At 29.6% G+C, this 20,437-nt stretch overlaps 1 protein-coding gene across 1 annotated transcript in view; it reads right to left on the minus strand.

The window, feature by feature from the left end:
- Nucleotides 1–19,633, minus strand: part of Octalpha2R (alpha2-adrenergic-like octopamine receptor) — a 31,542-nt gene extending 11,909 nt beyond the window's left edge. Inside the window, 2 exon segments of the mRNA XM_088233699.1 lie at nucleotides 19,052–19,269; nucleotides 19,272–19,633. Coding sequence (XP_088089825.1) covers nucleotides 19,052–19,269; nucleotides 19,272–19,581 — 528 coding nt within the window. The 5' untranslated portion in view covers nucleotides 19,582–19,633.
- Nucleotides 19,634–20,437: the final 804 nt, after the last annotated feature.

The raw sequence follows: 20,437 nt of genomic DNA on the forward strand, positions 1-20,437 counted from the left end.
TTTACATTAATAAAACTTTTTTTTGCTCAACTGTTTGCCCTTTTCTAGGATATGCCTCCGCGGTCTGATCTCCATTCTATGTCAATCGTATAAATCACATTGAATCAGTCCAACATAGCTTGCTCCGAAAAGTAGCGTGGATGCTTAGACTGGAGAGAGGATACTATTCAATTACTGAAATAAATTCAATGTTTAATATTTCTTGTCTACAAAAATGTAGAGCTAATATTGTTCTGTATAATCGATGTGCCATCATTACTGGGACAGGAAAAATTCTGTTTTCCGACTCGTAGGTTGAGAAAAAATGAAAAATTGTTCATTGATCAGCGTAGAATAAACCATGGCCTAAATTATCTAATGACCCATCGTTTTCGTAATGTTGACTCAAGACAAAATCAGGATTTTTTGCTTTAAGTTTACAACGATTTAAACGAGCACTAAATAAATAGTCCAGATCTTGTTTCGATGTCCCTTGTGTTTGTCAATGCTTTTTTTTAAAAATGTTTTTAACTGTTCTGATGTTGAAATATTTATCCCCATTCATTGCACAAAGGGACGATGTCCGTGAATAAATAAATAAATTATTTGAATGGATTATTTTCTCTCTATTCGTTTATACAACCATTCTAATTTTTTTTATTATTCAGTCTTAAAAAAGTACAAACATTATACACGAATGTCCTAATATTAAGTTATATCCGATATTCATTAACATTTTTAAACAATATACAGTAAAACCCCGTTTTTACGTTCCTCAATTTAACGTTTTCCCGCTTTATAAGCCGAAATGTTTGGGTCCCATTTTTTTTATAGATTCTCTTTCAAATATTTCCTGTTTTCCATAACCTCGGTTTTACATTGAAAACTTTTCGAAATTCATGTTATCGGTCAAAAGACGCGAAACTTCTAAGTTTTCGTAAGATTTTTAAAAAACCCTGATAATTTTTTTCCAAAAACTCATTTAAAAAAAAAAAATATCATTTCAAAATGAATTACCCAAATCTTTAATTTCTTAGATAAGCATCACTTTCACAAATCCCTACCCCTCTTTAGTAAAAAAAAAATTGAGATAAAATTATTTTTATATTTTTATTTTGTTAATCTTTGTTTTTAATTATGTATAAATTGTAAATATTTTTTAATATGTCCATGTACTTGTAATTTTCTCGATCTGAACGGTTAAGGAAGGTAGAAAAAAAAATATTTATAAAAATATGCCCGCCCTTATGTGTACATAAATTGTATATGTTAGTGTTAAATAAATAATCAAAAATATTTAACCAACGAAGCGATACGCACAAGTTACGGACAAGTGAAACGAGTGAGTAAGAGAGGGGTAGGGGTTTGTGGATTAACTGCTTGTCCGAGAAATTAAGAATTTACTATATTTTGAGATCTAATTTTTTTTTTAATGACTTTTTGGAAAATATTTACTAGGATTTTTTTTAAGTTCACCATAAGGAATGTTTCTCTGAAATTTCGCGATCTGCCCCTTAAAAACCGTGTATATTGCTAGCCCAAAATAACGGTCAGATAAACCAAAAATTATTGATTTTGAGATACACACGCAGATATGTGAGTAAATTAAGAAAATCAATGTTTTAAAACGATAAAATATGGAATTTAGATGTTTTGAATTTGTAAAAATATGGTTTTCATAATCTACTTCAAATAATTCAATTAATTACAATATTTTGAGTTTGTCCAAGTTTTTGTAGACAATGACTGGATTCAACTCCCTGGGGAGCAGTTATTATCATCATATTACAACAGAGATTAAGAACATTTTAGAGAAGTTAATATAGAAGTCTAGGCATCTACAGGGCTGATGACCTGTAATTGGCTGCTTTAACTGGCCACTTTACACACTGTGTCACATTCACCATTCTGCCCATATTTAAACAACTATATTTATTTATTTATTCATATTTTTCGTTTACAAACGAAACTATATTTAATATTAAAAATAATGTGACCTCACAGGGGTTTCCTGTGCCGAGGACACTTAACAATTTAGTTTTTTGAAATTACATTTGAGAATAAACTAAGACTAACTTAAAAAACAAACATAATTATTAAATATTCAGACAGTTTTAAAAACAAGGTATTTATGTACATCTATATTATTTATATTACAAAACACACAATGAAAATAACAAAAACCTAGCATAAGCTTTACAGTTGTGGAGCAGTTGATTCAGTATTGGTATAGGCGAATGAGAAAATCCATTTTACTTCTACCTAGCTCCTCTATCCAATTTTTTATAGCCTTTTTAAACATTTTCTCATTACTTATTGCTTTAATACGTAGTGGAAGTAGGTTATAGATTTTATCTAAATAATACTCAAAATCCCTTTGTCCGAAAGTGGTATTAGTTTGTATTTGTTTAAGTTGTCTATGTGTTGAGAATCTAGTGATTATATTATTTGTATGTGATGTATTGTGGGAGTCATGTCTTTCATTTGAGTAAGAGTAGTTTTTGAATCTTAAATGAGTATTGTTTTAGCGTATAATTGTTTTGGTGTCATAAGTTGTGATTTATGGAATATTTCTTAAGTAGATGTCTGTATATCCTTTCAAATCTTTCATCTGTTGATGTTTGTTCACCTGTAGATGCCTAGACTTCTATATTACCTTCTCTAAAATGTTCTTCATCTCTTCTGTAGTATGTTAATTCAATTCTCTTTGCACACCTCAAAGTCCGATTATGTCAAAATATTTAACTTTGGGCTAACGATACGAGGCCCAGTTCAAGACCTCACACACATGTTTTAAATACTCCCCATTGGAGGCGCCCTATGTACACTAATATTTTATTGAATTTCTAGCGGACCCGACAGACGCTGTCCGGTCCAAACGTTGGCTTGCCTGCTATTAGCTTGGAAAAAGACTTGTCATTGATAATTAGGTACCTCGTTACTTTAAAAAATAAAAAAATAAAAAATAAAAAAGACGTACTTGTAAATTATTGAATCCCAAAATCAAAAATCATTAATATTCAAATATTGAATTCTTTTTGCAAATGTCAAACTCGGCTCTTCTCACTAACAGGGGGGCATATTTTTCATTAACGTGAATTTCAAAAATGTATTAAATGTCAGTTAAGATTATTTTAGTATTACCAAAAATCCAGTTTTAAAAATTGAATGGATTGAAATTATAAAAAAATTTAAAGAAAAAATCTAATTGAAATCCACAAAAAACAAATGCTGTTTGTAAACAATGTCCTTTCATTTTTTACATTTAATAATAATTTATATTTACAATATTTTCATACAGTTTTACAGCAGTACATTTCTATAAAGTGCACTTCCATGATTTGATTCCAATTCATATCAACAATTAAATTTGCTAAGTGGCGACATTATCGAGTCTTTTTTTTAAATTAAAAATTTTGTTCCGAAAACGGGGAAAATTCCAATGAACAAAGCTTACGTAAAAACTTAAATATATTATATGCAACTACAATAGGAAACAGGAAATCAAAATGACATAAATAGACTATACAGATAGCAGAATAAAATATTAAAGTTAGTATTTGACATTCCCTATCTAACAGCAACTAAAATATTGTTTGAACAAACCAAGCAATTAAATGTTATTGAACTCTTTAAACTAAAATCCTTTAAATTTATTCATTAACTATCCACTGATGTAATTGTAGACGAAGAATCAAAACTTGAAAAAAACTGTTATCAACATGGACATAATACGAGAATATCAGAAAAATATAATATCAGTCGAGACTTATAAACCAGGGACTAAAATTATAAAATTAACTACCAGACAAAATATTAGTGCTCTATATTAATTTGTTAACTATTATAATATATTAAAATTTAATTGACTAGCTTGGAACGGGGTATGTACCCTTGTTAGCTGGGCAAAGTGAACATGGAATTGTATTTAGATAAAAAAAAAAACCTAACAAAAGACTCAGACAACCTTTACAAAAGATGTTAAAAATATTATCATTCACAGTAGAATATGAGTTTTAAAAGTTAAAATATTTTGTCAAATGTATGTAACCCGTAAGGGTTTATCAATATTTTTTTTAATAAATAAAGGGTAAAATCCTGGTATTCAGTTTATACACTATCTTAAAAAAAATATGCTTTGTCACATTTGAGGTTATAAAACAAGGTTTTTAGTAACAATCGCGACCTATTTTTGTGCTCGTTGCCTAACTTGTGACTTCAATCCAATTCGTAGATATAAATATACTAACGTACAAAAAATAAAATATTCAAATGGGATCAAAATTTAATAGACGGCCCGTGGGCCGCAGTTTACCAATTCCTGGTACAGAATTGTGTCAATTGTATGACAAATGATCTATGCTTTGTTTGCGTTTCCTGTAAATCATCTTTCGTGCCCAGGAATCAAAGATTCATATTATACATAATAATATATGTATGTACATTCTTATTGAATATCCGTCTTCAGTTCAGAAGACTACTGAATAGGCTCAGAACACAATGATAAATACTTGTACCATGTTTCTTTGTTGCATTCAAAAGACCAGTTGAGAGATTTTCAATTCGCCAAACGATTATAATATTACATTCAGACAGAAATTAAGTTAGCCCTTTGTATGTTTAACATGAAATATTTTCTGTTTTTTCGCAGCAGAATATTTAAGGAAAAATCTATAAATATATTTTAATATGCGTGGGCAAAGAATACCTACAGTTTATTTTAATTTAAAAAATAAATTAAACTTCAGCTTAATGTTGGAAAAACAAAATACATGGAGTTAGGAAGAAAAAAGCCAAACCCAAGGATGAATGTACTTATTGATAATGAAACCATAGAAAAGGTTCATGAAATGAAATATTTGGGGATAATACTTGATTCAAAATTGACATTAAATGCAAATTTTGAACACGTTAATAAAAAAATATCAAAAAAAAATTTTTTCCTTAGTAGATTGAGAAATAAATTAAATAAAGATACTGCAGAACTAATTTACAAAACAATCATTCTTCCACATATAGATTACTGCTCAACAATATTATTGTTAGCAAACGAAGGAAATTTAAATAAACTAGAAATTTTACAAAATAAAGCGATGAGAATAGTTCTTAAGAAAAATAAATATAGCAATGTAAAAAAAGTGAGAGATGAACTAAAATGGTTATCTGTAAGAAGGAGACTTAAATTTAATATGTTGATATTTATACATAATTTTTTTCACTATAAATTACCAAAATATTTTAAGGATAAAGTCGTCTTAAACAAAAATTGTCATGAATATGCTACTAGACAAAATGATAAAATAAGACTACCATTATTGAAAAGAGCTGAGTCGCAAAATTGTTTGATGTATTAGGGTTTAAAAATGTATGATGAGATGCCTGAATGTATGAAGAATGAAAAGTGTCTGAAAGAATTTAAAAATAAATGTATAAGTTACTGTAAGGAAATGTAAATATATATAGATGATGTAAATTTACATAATAGTTTATATTAGTTTTAATATAAGCTAACTTAAGAAATAAATAAAAAAGTATATATACATATATAATGCATTAACTTTTGGGTCAAACATTTTAATAAATGTTTTTAAATATTTTTTAATGTTTGTACGTTTGTTTGTTTGTGCAAATAATGAAGGGTTAAAAGTAAATAATATGGAAATATTTCACATCAGGAAAGCTTTAAAAAATAATGTTCCTTTGATAAATAATCCAACAAACTTCCAAAATAGTCCTTTATACGATGTTCCACTGTAATGGTCACCCTATTAAACCTATTAAACTAACCCTCTTTCTCCATGCCTTCTACTTTTTTTATTAATTCTTAAACAACATAATATGTTCATATTTTAATCAGTTCATGTTTGTCCTAATCAGTGCATGTGCTTATTAAAATGCATGTCGTGTTGGTTTTATATTTTTGTGCAACAACTTTGGTGAAGGTGTATAGGGGGTTTTGCATGTTGATTTGCATGTTGGTTTAATTGGTGTCCTGACAAAGAGACGGGTACGTCTCGAAACCGGTAGACAAAGAAAAGTCGGGAAGTGGTTATATACAAATATTCAATAACATTTATTAAAAAATAAATGTTTATACATTTAATGATTCTGATAAAATTATAAGTAAAGTTATCAATTAAAATTCTTGGTTAAGATTAACTTTTTTTTTATTTTTATTATTTATTAACCAAGAGCTATAATTATCTCATATGTATATAACAAAACAAATAACAAATAAGCCAATTACAGGTTTTCACAAGTAGCATCACGGTAAGTTAAAAAAGATTCTCGAACATAAAATGAATAGTAATTAAATGTAAATTCAAAAGAAAAGAAAAAAATACTACGAGTTATTTCGAAAGCAAACGCCGCACGTTATTAAGATTATTTGCAAATAAATCAATGTTAAATGATTTATTTATTACATTAAAATCATTAAAAGTTCGCCATAAATATGAATTTTGCCTACAATTAGATGAAACAAGAGGTATGTGAAGAAGAGGGTTATTTCTTAAAACTTTGGAAGGAACATTGATAGAAAGTTTGCAAAGTAGTTCAGGACAGTCAATTGAACCAGAGGCAATTTTATGTAAATAAATTATATCCGCTATTTCGCGACGTTTTTGCAGAGGCAGTAGGTGATGTTTTTTACATATATGAATATACTGGTCAGATTTAAACTCAAGTTCCGACCGGAAACACATGAACTTTACGATTTTTTTAAAAATATTTTCAATGCGTGATATCTGCACATTGTACATAGAATTCCATATTTGTGATGCATATTCTAAGTTGCTTCGCACTAATGTACAGTAAATGATTTTAAGTGTCTTTGCCATAGTGAACGACGTAGAGCTACGCATAATAAAGCCAAGAGCACGCAATGACTTTTTTATGATGCTGTCAACATGGCCGTCAAAAAGTAATTTACCATCATGGAAGACACCTAGATCCTTTGCACATAATGAGCGTTGGAGGTTTTGACCCTTAAGCACATAGTTAGTACGTAAAAATTTTACTTTGCGACTAAATGTAATAACTGAACACTTGGAAGGATTAAGGTCCAAGCAGTTGGAGTTGCAGTAATCCTCTAGACGGTCGAGATCTGACTGCAGATCAAAGGCGTCAGCTGGGGTCTTGATTGTTGCAAAAATTTTCATGTCGTCAGCAAAACAAAGCAAACGCGAAGAGGTTAAGCATTTATCAATGTCGTTTACAAAAATTATGAAGAGCAAAGGTCCCAGAAGAGACCCTTGAGGCACCCCGCTGGGGACCCGTACCCAACTAGAAATAAAATCATTAACCACTACCGCTTGCGACCTGTTGTCTATATAAGATGAAAACCATCTGAATTAAATAAGATTAGAACTAACATTCAAGTCCGAGAACGGACGCAGCAGACTTTTTTAACAAACGTCTTGAGGATGCAGTGGAGAACCTATACCCAAGTGGCCTCTTCCTTAAACCTGCGGGTCAGGCCGTCCTGAAGGGCTATCGATAACGATCGTTCGATTTTATTCGGTGGAACTTAGGAGCGCCGGATTGACGTGGGGGGAGGCGAGAGTGCTGGCTGGCAAAATGCTATCCTGGAGGCAACTGGTGATGTCGACATAATCCACTTAGGAGCCGATGTGGAAAAGAGAAGAGAGAGACAAAAATTGTAAGTTTGATTACGAAATGTACATAAATAGTTCATTAAATAATTAACACCTTCGCACGAATGCATGCTTTGAATAAATTATCCTCTTTCACGACTACCGAGTTTTTTGCTCGCATACAAAATTGCAGAATTTTTATTTCCATGTAATAATAATTACCGCTTCAGGGCTCCACTCGCTCGAGGGCGTGGTAAAAGTATGCACTCTTGTTATAACTTGAGAATGAAACACGTATGTCCCTCATACACTTTTCTCTCCATTATGCTTGTTAAGAATACTTAGTTAAAATAAGGAAATGAAAGCATCGGAAGCAAAAACAGCAACATCCAAATTGTAATTTTGGAGACAATCATAACCTCCATGGAAACGGAAATGTAAACAATTATTCTTTTATCAACATATTACAACAGAGGTGAGAAACATATAAGAGAAGGTAATATAGAAGTCTAGGCTTTTACAGGGCTTATGACCTGTCAATGGCTGGTTTAAATAGCCACTTTACACACTCTGTAACATTTATCATTCTGCCTATATTTGAACGTCTATATTCCTTCAATTCTTTCATCTGCTGATGTTTGAAAGATCTGAAATCTTTATTTATGCGGGTGAGATTCATATAATTGAATTATTTCACCTACATACTAGGCAACACCTGAAAATGTTATTTTTTCAATTTCTATACTTCTTCATGGACCAGGTGGATTTATCGACAATATTTTGAGTTTGTCTAAATTTTCATTGTCAATGACTGGATTCAACTCCCTGGGGAGCTGTTAACATTAACATATTACAACAGAGATGAGAAGGATTTAATATAAGGTAATATAGAAGTCTAGGCATCTACAGGGCTTATGACCTGTCAATGGCTGGTTTAAGTGGTTAAGGGACTTTGTTCCAGTCTTTGTCTACAAAAATTTTGACAAACTCATAATATTGTTGAATTATTCTTTTCTTACTTGAGTTTCTTATTTATATAAATTTTTTGTCACATTTAGTGTTGAAATCTTATTAGTCTTTTTATGTTAGAAAATCGTTCGTTTTTTATTTTTTAAGTACTTTTTTTATAAAAAGAAATATTTACGTTCTTATGATTTACCCAAATATTTCATTTTTGAGGGCCATTTTCAACGAGTTGTAGAAAATAGGAACCAAGTTAGGGCAGATTAGGATTCGAACCACGGACCTTTGGTCCGTGAGTCCGAGACACTAGCCCCAGGACCATAACCCGATTCGAAAGTATGACTTTATGTTTTCTGAATAAAATAAAATAAATCAAAAGATAAGTCCTGTAAATGCCTAGACTTCTATATTCTCTTCTCTAAAATGCTCTGCATCTCTGTTGTAATATGTTAATGTTAACATCTCCCTAGGGGGTTGAATTCAGTTCAAGTCCGCAAAAATTTAGACAAACTCAAAACATTTTTGATATGTGGTTGTCAACAATATTTGGAATATGTCTAAATCTTTGTCAACTGGTTGTAAATTTAACCCTTCCTGTTAAGATATCGACAAATCACAAAAAAAATTAAGTATTAAAAAGTAATGTTAGAGCTAAGGAAAAACTGTATTTCTGGAGGTTGGTTGTTTTGCTTCTAATGCCTTTAAAGGTTGAAATTTAAATGCATTTTTTAGACTAAAGTTTCAAGCATGTGGTTTCGTTTTTTTAACTTTAAAATAAAAATATATACTTTGTGAAAAAATCACCTCACAACTTCAATTATTAGATTCTATGTTTTCTTAATATCGCCCGGGCACGGGCAAAATACTTTAACATTTTTCAACAATATTTTGAGCTTGTCCTAATTTTTGTAGACTTAGACTGGATTTGACTCCATAAATAGTTATTAAGATTAGCATAATGCGACAAAATAGATAACAATTTTGTAGAATGAAATATTGAGGGGTTTTGCCTTGTCATGTTGATTAATCCAACTGGTCAATGAATTTATTTTTTTTTAATTTCAGGGGTCGCTTAGTATTTAGGTGAAATACTTCAGTGAGATGAATTTTACCGGCAACAATAAAGGTTCTAGTTCTCCTTTTTCACACCGTGAAAGAATCGAAGTAATGTAGATGTTCAAACATAATCGAAATTGTGAATGTTACACTGTGTGCAAAGTTGCCACTCAAACTAGCCAATGACAGGTCATACACCCTGTAAATGCTCGAACTTCCATTCTGAATACTTTTTTAATGATCTCTTTTAAATGTGGATGATCTAACCACAGGCGCCGCCGCTAGATGGCTCTACATATCAACGCGAAGTTGCCATAAATTAGAATACTACGTATGGTTTATATTTTGCCGCCTTTTCTAATAAAAATAGCGGCGCCTGGCGGTCGTGACCCGAACCAGACAGATATTCAAATACTCTACACTTGGACTAAGTGCTAGGAAATATTAACGACACTTAAGAAATTTTATTTATTTATTTATCGACCTTATACCCCCGGAGGGCTTTTATATACAAGGTGTGAAAAATAATATCAAAGGCTTTTATGGTCAAACAAGTTTATATATAAATACAAATTAAATAAACAAATATAAAAATAAATTAATAAAAAACGTATTTATTTACTTCCATTTATGTATTTATTTACGGTTCTATGCATTTTTTACATGATAACAATAAAATCAGTTTAAAAAATATATAGCTGCCAACTACTGCTTTACAAAATTATGACAGGAATGGTTGACTGTACAAAGCTGCTTGGTTTAATAACAATACATGTGCCAGCCAGGATTTGTAGACGGTACTACTTGTTTCATGTACCAATAAGTAAAACATCGTATGTTAAAAATGCTTTTTTTCGTCGGACTTTTTCAATGTACAATACAAAATTTAAAATTAAAGATTACACAAACATCACTCTGTCAGATTTAAAATTTACACTAAAAATGTATTTCTTAACTTAGTAGACATTATAATAATAAATATGTACATCTCCCCTCCCCTCCTTATCCTCTCCTCAAGCATTTTTGTCTTTATCCCGCCTTATTTACAGTAACTTAATGTTCTTAAAATAAATATTTTTAAAATCTTCGATTATTGAGTACATGAATATAACATTTTTATATGTATAAATTGTATGTATTTATTTGATATGTAATATATTTTATTTACTAACTTTGTATACTATGTAGAAATCTGTTATTATTTCTGAATTTAAACACTATATCTGTTTGTTTACTAAAAATTTGTATGTAGAACTGTTGATTTCCCAAATAAAAAAAAATAAAATATCGAAAAATAGCATAATATTAAAGAAGAACAAAAACATCGGCAAAAACGTACAATAGTAAACAGTATTTATAGAGAAAAAGAAATATCACATCTGTAACAAATATAAATATTTACCTGTATAAAACGTTTTTTTTTTTTTAAATGCCTTGTAAGCTTTTACATGTTTTACATATATTTATATGTAAAAAACAGACATGTGTTTTACACAGAAGTATCAAAAAATTGAAATGAAGTAATAAGAATAAAAAAATAAAAATATATAAAAACTTATCTTACATATAGTACATACATACATATATTCCAGTAGAGAGAACAGAAGTTCATTTTTCCCATCGGTTATATTAGAAAAATTTTAAAATTAGAAGAAGTTAAATTAGAAAAAATAATAATTAAGAATACAGATATCAGTTGATAAAAGGTATACAATTTTAAACTACATATTATTTTTATTTAAGTATTTAAATTTGGAGATTATAAATTGATACACTGCCTTTCAAAATTTAAAAGTGTTATATTAAATATATTTATATCATTCGCGTATTCATTCGCAAACACATGAATTCTCCTTATGGGCGAGTGTGCACTGTAGTTAGTTGTGGTACATATGTGGTATAATGGTAAGCTGCGCATAATCGCTTCTATACACGGTTCGCCCCTGGTGGAGACAAGTCCACCTTGTTATGTAGTGGTTGACACGTTTGCCTACCATTCTTGAGGTTCTGGGTTCGATTCCAGACAGGGTGGACATGAAATATTGATTTTTATTTTTTTTTTTAACTTAACGCACTTAAGGTGTGTGTTAACTTCATGTAACAGATGATTAAACTTCGCTTAATTTGGTTTACCAATGCAGTGTCCTATGCACTACCGGTACATTTATATCGAAGAATTTATTAAATCGAGTAATCCAGACGGGCACTCGCAAGTTAATTAAAACAGTCAAATACTGAATTTCATGTTTTAAATATAAATAACAAATCATTTAACTTTCTTCTAGTTTAAAATAAAGGTTAGTTAAAGAAAATAGCCGGAGAGTCAAAAAATTTAAATCATGGTTTATGTAAATATTAATGTTAAAGAAAAAAATATTAAAAAAAATAATTAATAACACGTGACTAAAGAATTTAAACATAAGTAAAAAACTGATCATTCTTCAATTTTCAATTTTTTTTTTGAAATACGGTATTTTATCAACATTGGCGTGGTATAAAATAAATCAATTTAATTTTCTACCACGCCACTGTCAAATCAAATTTTGTTTTAGTAAATAATCGTTTAGAAATAGAATCCAGATTACATGTCCTGCAGCTACAGATCGCAAGCTTTCTTAATTATAAATAATCACTTAATTAATTTGTTTTAATAACTTTCAAAATAATTTTATTATTTTGTTGTTTTTTTTTTTATCTGGCTGACGCCACAACTTAAAATATGCATTTTGCAAAAAACAGCCAGATCTAATATGGAATGATACTTTTTCAAACTTTAAATGTATACGGAGATATTCTGTATAAAAACATGTATTTTCATAACTGGTATTTTCAAATTAATGAATTTACAAAATCAAAATAAGAGAATTTTTAGGGGTGTTAATTTTCCCATCAGCAATAATACCGTAAGATTTATTCTAGTGCTGTGGGTGTTTTCTGCAAATTGAGAAATGCCGTGTTTGTGATCAACACTGTTTTCAGAAGGTAATTATTGCATTTTTTGCACTAAAGTGACATGACTGTTTTCAACAGAATATAGAATTAACTTTACAGCACTTGAAAACACAATATTTCTACTATTTTGATAGTAAAAGAAAACATCAGAATAGCATATCTGGGACAACTGAAGTTTTTTGCATTAAAACAAGGCGGACTTTTAAGATTTTTATTTCAACCTAAAAAAAAGCATTATTATAAAGAATGTGAAAATGTGTGTGTTATTCACGTATAAAATGGCTTATTGCGATGATTTCAGCGTTTTAATTTTTTTTTGTTACATGAAGGTAAGATGATCAGTATTACGCTCTAGGTTCCAGTCCAGGGACAATGAAGTATTCTCGTGTAAAAATCACCTTTTAAATAAATATTTCATATGTCGGGAATCGAACCCGAGGCCTCTCGCATAGTTGGCAAACGCGCTGACCATAACACCATGAGGCCGACAAATTAAAAAAAAAAACGTATATAGAGCCTAGTATTAAACTGGGATGCAACATATCGGAAATTGGAAGCATGTATATTATTGATGAATACTAAAAATAAAAAATATTTCACAAAAATAAATTTCACGCTTAGTAATATATAAATCTATGCAATGGTTTCTTCCCTCAGACAAAATCCAAACTTATACACTACTCCTGAAAAAGGCCTACGTTTTGGAGAAATTAATATGTTTATCCAAGACATTGAACTCTGTTGTTCATCTTACATTCATGTAAAAAAAAAAGACCAAGATTCGCTGCGATTGGTGTACCAATGCAGTGCCTTATGCACCATTAGGTGCGGAAAAATAATTATTATGATGATTATAATGTAGGAAAACAATGATTTTATTAAAAATAAACTACTTTGAATGACGTCACGAGCTCTTGTGAATCAACCAAAAATAAAGTGTTTTATATTATTTATTGTTTCAGCATTTACTTTGTGGAAAGACATTTTGAATTTATTTAAAATAAAACACTTTGTAAAGTTTATATTTACACCTGAGGATGGGTAATACTGATTACCCGAAACTAGTCGTGGTTTTAATGTAATAAACTCTTGTGTGGTAAATTTACAAAGTGTTTTATTTTAAATAAATTTAAAGTGTTTTGTTTGTGTTCCAGTTCACGAGAAGCTAAATCACCAATCAGCAGAACTCACCGATAAGAACTTGTGACGTTATAGGCAGAGTAATTTTAAAACTTCGAAAACTTATAGCACTGATAAAAGGAAACATAAAAAAAAAAAAATTTTTTGCGTAGTTTTAGTATTATCAAAGAAAAAAAAAACTAAAAAGAACAACCTCCACTGTTCATAAAGTAAAATCATTTTTTCCACCGAAATTCGCATATTAAAAAAAATATATACGAGTATATCTTTGTTGGATGTTTGTAGTAAGACGTGTTTAAAAATACATTTTATTAATAAACTTAATTTTTTAACAGAACATGCGATTTTACTGTTTAGACAATTTATTTTATTTACTCCGTTCACATCCTATTATTATAAGGACTCTTGATGGCGTGATTTCGGAAATACTGTTTTATATCTAAAAAGAGATCAAGAGGGTTTAAGTGAAATGAATTTAGAAGTCTAGACATTCACAAAACTTATGACCTGTCTTTGCCCTTTTTAAATGGCCGTTTCACACAAAGTGTAACATTTACCATTTTGTCAATGTTTTAAACATTTTAAACCAGGTGTTTTGTATAAAAAAATCATGTCTGTTGTAATATGCTATGTACGTATGTCAAATGTGTTTTTATAATAAACTTTATTTCTTATCTTTTAATTTTATATATTGTTGCTTCTCATCTGTTCTATTTTTAATTCCAAAAAATATTTTTTTCCGTTTTTGAAAGTGTTTTTCGCAATTTGGCATGTTTTTAATACTTACTTAACATATTACAACAGAGATAAAGAACATTTTAAAGAAGGAAATATAGAAGTCTAAACCTCCACAGGGCTTATGACAATTTTTTACATTTTTTTTGCACCACAACAGGCCAGGAAGCCCAATTACAGTAGTGAATTACATTACAGAACAACAAGGCTTGAGAAAAATCACATTTTTAATTATTGTGTTCTCACCGGGAATCGAACCCGGAACCTTCCGTGCGTGAGTCAAGCGTCTTGACCACTACAACACAGAGGCCGCCTGTCATTAGCTGGTTTTAGTGGCCACTCCACACACTGTGTAACATTTACCATTCTGCCCATAATTGGACATCTATATTATTTCATTCTTTTATCTGTTGATGTTTGTGAAGTTAAAGAGCTGCAACTTTTATTTATGCGAGTGAGATTCATCTTATTGAACTATTTCACCTACATACTAGGCAACGCCTAATTATTTTTTTTCAATTTTTATACTTCTCCATAGACCAGGTGGATTTGTCGACAATGTTTTGAGATTGTCCAAATTTTTGTAGACAAAGACTAGATTCAACTTTTTGGGGAGCTGTTAACATTAACATATTACAACAGAGATGAAGAACATTTTAAAGAATGAAATATATAAGTCTAGGCCTCTACGGGCCTATGACCTGTCATTGGCTAGTTTAAGAGGCCACTCTACACAATGTGTAACATCCACCATTCTGCTCATATTTAAACATCTACATTACTTCAATTACCAACTTATTTCAATTATTTTTTAAAAATTACTTTTAGTGTGGTTTTTCATTTCTAATATTACTTTCACTAATTTAAATACTGATTAGATACTATTAATATAATTCTTTTACATGATGTTTTTGGGTTATTTCAAATATTGTTTTTTTCATACGTATTACAGAAAATAATAATAACGTATTCTTAACTCTATGAGGCCAAAAGCCCTGTGTTGAGTTGTTATATAACACAATAGAAAGTTGAAGCAAATACATTATTAAATAAAAGCAAAAAAAAAAAAAAAAAGATTACATTAATAAAATAATTCAATAAACATAAACGTAAGAACAAATTAATATATGTAATATTTCGCAGAAGTTTCTTGCAATGGTCTTTTCCCTTACACAAAATCGAAACTTGTACTTCAACGTAATTTGATGATTTCAATGAGATTAATTTTAATTTATATTTAAATTAGTTTTGTTATTTTTTTTGTTATTCTATTAGTTTTGTTTTTTTTCCTTAAAAAATAATTTTAAAATTTAAAACAATAAAAACAGTCAATTGATAACCTTAGCTTGTAATATAACATGAAAACTTCCCTGGTCTATTAAAATTCAGTAATATTTTTTTTACTCTTAATCTATGAAATTGTACTGTACGTTTTCTGAATATAAGAAAAACAAATAAATAAAAATAAATAATTAAACAAATAATATCTTTTTTGAAAGGTGGTCACCCTCTTTGTAACCCTTTTATACACATAGACAATGGCGAACTTTCCTTTCGTTTATGGGCTTGAATAATTAAAACTTCCTTCGCCTGTCGCCAGAGAGAAAAGGCATAATTTTGTGCCATTTTTTGTTTCATCTTCCTACATTCAAAATACAGGGGCGCTACGTGTCTAATTCGATTTTTTACTTTTTTGAACGGATCGCAAAACAAGATGGCCGCCAAAGTAGGCCAGCTTCTGCTTATCTTAATAAAGATAATGTGAATAATTCGATTAACAACTTTATCATACAGGCGGGAAATTCGAATTAGCTTTGAAACATTCCATAATTTTAAAAAGTATTTATGCAAAATTTGTTTAAAAAATCCTAATATAAAAGTCATACTTAATCAGAGCCTATGAACAAATTTTTCGAAAAATTTTCGAAATTATTTTATTTAAGTTATTTTACATTATAATATTTTTGAAAAGTCGAAACAGTCATATTCCTAATTATTTTATACATTTAAGATTTAGTTTCATTTTAAAGTATATTCATAAAGTTATAACGGCTTTTTAGGCTGTGTCCATGTTAAGCCATTATAATTAGCAGGGGGAAAATATAGACATGGTTAATACATTTAAGAGGGTGTTTTACACTAGAATATATCATAGTCTCTTGACTGGTACCTTAAGCGTAAAATTAATAAGCTTACCTTCATGTAACAAAAACGATCAAAATACGCTGCGATTGGTGTAATAATTCAGTGTCATATGCACCATTAGGTGCGGAATAATATGATAAAATATAATACACAGTTTATTATGCATTTTTTATGGAAGTTTTAACTCCATGGAACTAAAAGTCCAGTGTCGAGGAAAATAAATTAAAATGAAAAAAAAAGTTTTTTTTGAATCACCAATAACTTTGTGGTATAACATAATTAAATTCACTGAATTAAAGATGGTGTTTTTGAACTCAAGCGATATGAAAACAAAGTGTTTTAAATCTATTTATTTCAGAAGACAAGAAATTAAAAATGCATAACATGTGTATCATTCAATATTTACAAAACTCATATGAAAAGAAAAAATAATGCTTCTTAGTAATTGAGATGCCTAAAAATATAAAAAATGAAAGCAAACTTATAAATTTTCAAAAAAGAGTTTTGTGTTTACTGTAATAATGTAGAACATTAAAAATTATCATGTAGGTTTTTAACAAAAAATATTTTTTTATGTAATATAAACGAACTTAAATAAATGAACAAATAATAAATAAAACACCAAAAACAAATTCAAGCATACATTAAATAGAAGATCAATTTATATTTCTTGTTCAAAAACGATTTTAGACGTATTTATCAATCAATTAGTTTTTATCGTCAGTTTTAACGAAAAACCAAACGGTACTTTTAAATGGAACGATATTTTTAAGTTTCTAAGCATCAAGTATCAGATAAAAAATATTTCATCTCGCAGTCAATTTAATTGGTTTATTTTAACTTTTGGCCTACGACCAAACAGTTTGGAAAGAACATTCGAGAAGCGAGAAGAACATCCCCTTTAAGTGCTTTTTTATATAAACCTGTTATCTTGCAACACTTAGCTAAATGGAATAAAAAATAAAACGATAATTTTTGAGAAATTTTCAATTAGTTCTGTGGAAAATTAAGCCATTACGTTATTAAAATAATAATAATAACAATAGTAGTTTATTAACAAAAATTACAAATTCTTTATCTACAAAATACACACTTATGTAATAGATTTCTCTGGATTATGTCTAGTCTACCTAAATAGGTACAACATGTTTTAAGGCAGACCTTTTTTATGTTAAAATAAAAACATCACTATTTTCTAGTTAATTTATTATAAAGTTATACAAAATATGTACCATTTTTTATTTAAGAATGTTTTTGAATGAAGTTATCCGAATTTCCTCTACCAAAATTCAGTGACCATTTTATTGCAAATTTATTTAATTGAATTCAAGTCATGGTTTTGTAATGTTCGGGTAACATATTGAATATTTTGGGGCCCAGAAACCTGAAATTTTTAAATATTGAAAAGAGTTTGTGGTAGACCCCATGACCCATCCTGTAGTTTGACTTCTGGTAGTGTGGGGGTGTTTTTTTTTTGGGATTTGGTAGAATAATTTGCTTTCACAAACAAAATTATTCTCGATATATTAGATATAAAGCAATTATACAACTTGACGCTGGGGTACCTGAAGGGCTTTTCAAAATTATTTTGATAATAGATTTTTGAGCAGATTCAAGAGGTTTTAATATTGATTTATTCGTAATATATCTTCTTCTTTTCTTAGTACTCTGTCAGGTATCTCCAACGTTGGCAATCACTCTCGCAAAAGTATATTTGTCTTGCGCTGCCCGGAAAATCTGCTCTACAGTCCGGTCCAGTCTCGTATATTTCGCAATAAGGACATTTGTCTTCATCCAGCCCTTCGGTGACCCTTAATTTTGCCTTTCAAAATTAAATGAAACAACTGGTACTTTTCTCCACGCATTTAATGCCCCAGATACAAAATTTTGAAATTTTTTATGGTGGTTAAGAGTTTTCTATTTGTTCTAGTTTGACTTAAAACGTTATATTCAAAATTATTTATTTTTATAAATATTTTATCTCATCTTTATCAAAGATGTTTTTTGAAAAGGGAAAATGGTGGTTTGGGCATTATCAGAGATAATCGCTTATCGCGTGTTACCAACTGGTTAACGTGATCAAATTGAATACAACTTATACAAATATTTGGAATTTTAAACTTGTTGTGTTTTTTTTAATAAATAAAAAATGAAAACTGCAACCAGTGTTTCTCAAAACTGGCGATTACGTCTTCTTGAGGGCGTTAAAAGTCTTCGAAGGGGTGGTAAAAAACCAAAACAAAATTAGGGAGCATTGAAACGGTCAAGGGAACGATGTCTGATTTTTTAAAAAGTCAAAAATTATGTTTTCTTGATATTTTGTGCATATGTTTTCATAGCCCTTTTATGCACTACTGAGTACGTATAGTAAAATGATGATGATGATATATGATAATGATTTCGTTTTTTTTGTTTTAAAAATAAACGTTTCAAAATGTCACTTAAAAATAATTGTAATTATTATAAATCATGTGAAAAGTTCTTACCTGAGTTATGCTCCAGTACCTATCTAACGAAATAAGGCACAAGTTCATGATGCTGGCTGTGGATAGAAGCACATCCATCGCAGAATATATTTCACACCACCAGTATCCAAATATCCAATACCCCATCAGCTCATTGGCCAAGGAAAACGGCATGATCACCAACCCCAAGAAGAAGTCTGACACGGCTAACGAAGCTATGAACCAGTTCTGAATGTTTTCAGCGCCTTCTCCGTTGCGATCGCTATAATCACCAGCATATTTCCAACAACGACCATTATCATCAGAATCGTCACGATAAACGAGGCTATAATGATGTGCAGCAAGGAATAACCACTGGGGTACCAAGTGTTGAAAACCAGAAGGGTCTGGTTCAGAGGGTAGCTGTCGTTATATGATCCAGACAGGGTGAGGTTCAAATCTTGGCTTGTCCCATTTCCCGGACCTTGTAAAGCCATGTACTCGTCTTGGGTCAGAAACGATGGAGGAAAAGAACTGTAGTTGGCTAAATTGGAGTAGGTTCCGTTAGGCATTTTTAATTTGGGTGAATCACCCTTCACCCTTTTTGGTTTGATTGCTTTCTTGATCACAATATTCATTCAAACGTCTTAGAGCGGAAACAACATGTGTATTTTTAATTAATTATCTAACGATTTAGGCACAGCTTCAGTATTTATTATATTTTGTTCTTAAGTGTTACAAGCGTTCACAGTTCGTACGTATTGGAAGAGATCGATTAGAATTATGTTTTTATTTTATTTTTTGAGGTTAAGTTAAATTATGTAACGAAATTAGTTTGGTCCCAAATAAGGAGAGTATTCAAATACAAATCACAATAAAATTACTCATAGTTTACACCAATAAATTTAATTACGCTAAATGTGAGACAGATTACCCTTAAATTGCTTATATTCAATTAAATATATTTATATTAACTTTATTAATAAAGATATATCTTTAATGTCTACGTAATAAAATTTCTAAACACGCAAACAGTTTTTAAAAACAGCTCAAACGAATTTCGCTAACTACTTTCTTATGATCATTAACGAATAGATAGTTAAAATGGTATTAATTACAATTTGAGATATATTTCTAACAAATATTAACAATAATACAGTACAGTCGTATAATTAATGGTACGTTTTTATAAACATTTATTTGTAATTATTAATTTTTATATGATAATGATAGTGATTACTTATCTGCTAAGATTAATTATATTCTACTTATGATTTAACCCGTTTTTCCGAACGACCAGCTTCTTTTCAGAAAGCTTCGAACTTTTAAAAGTAAATATAAGAAATAATTTTTAGTATGTTACAGTGGAAAACTAAATATATCTATTTTGTACAATTAAGGGAAGATTATAAATAATTAAATTCTAAT

Source organism: Micrasema longulum, unplaced genomic scaffold (genome assembly GCF_059751315.1).
Source record: "Micrasema longulum isolate JH-2025_06_02 unplaced genomic scaffold, ASM5975131v1 h1tg001142l, whole genome shotgun sequence".
NCBI lineage: Eukaryota > Metazoa > Arthropoda > Insecta > Trichoptera > Brachycentridae > Micrasema > Micrasema longulum.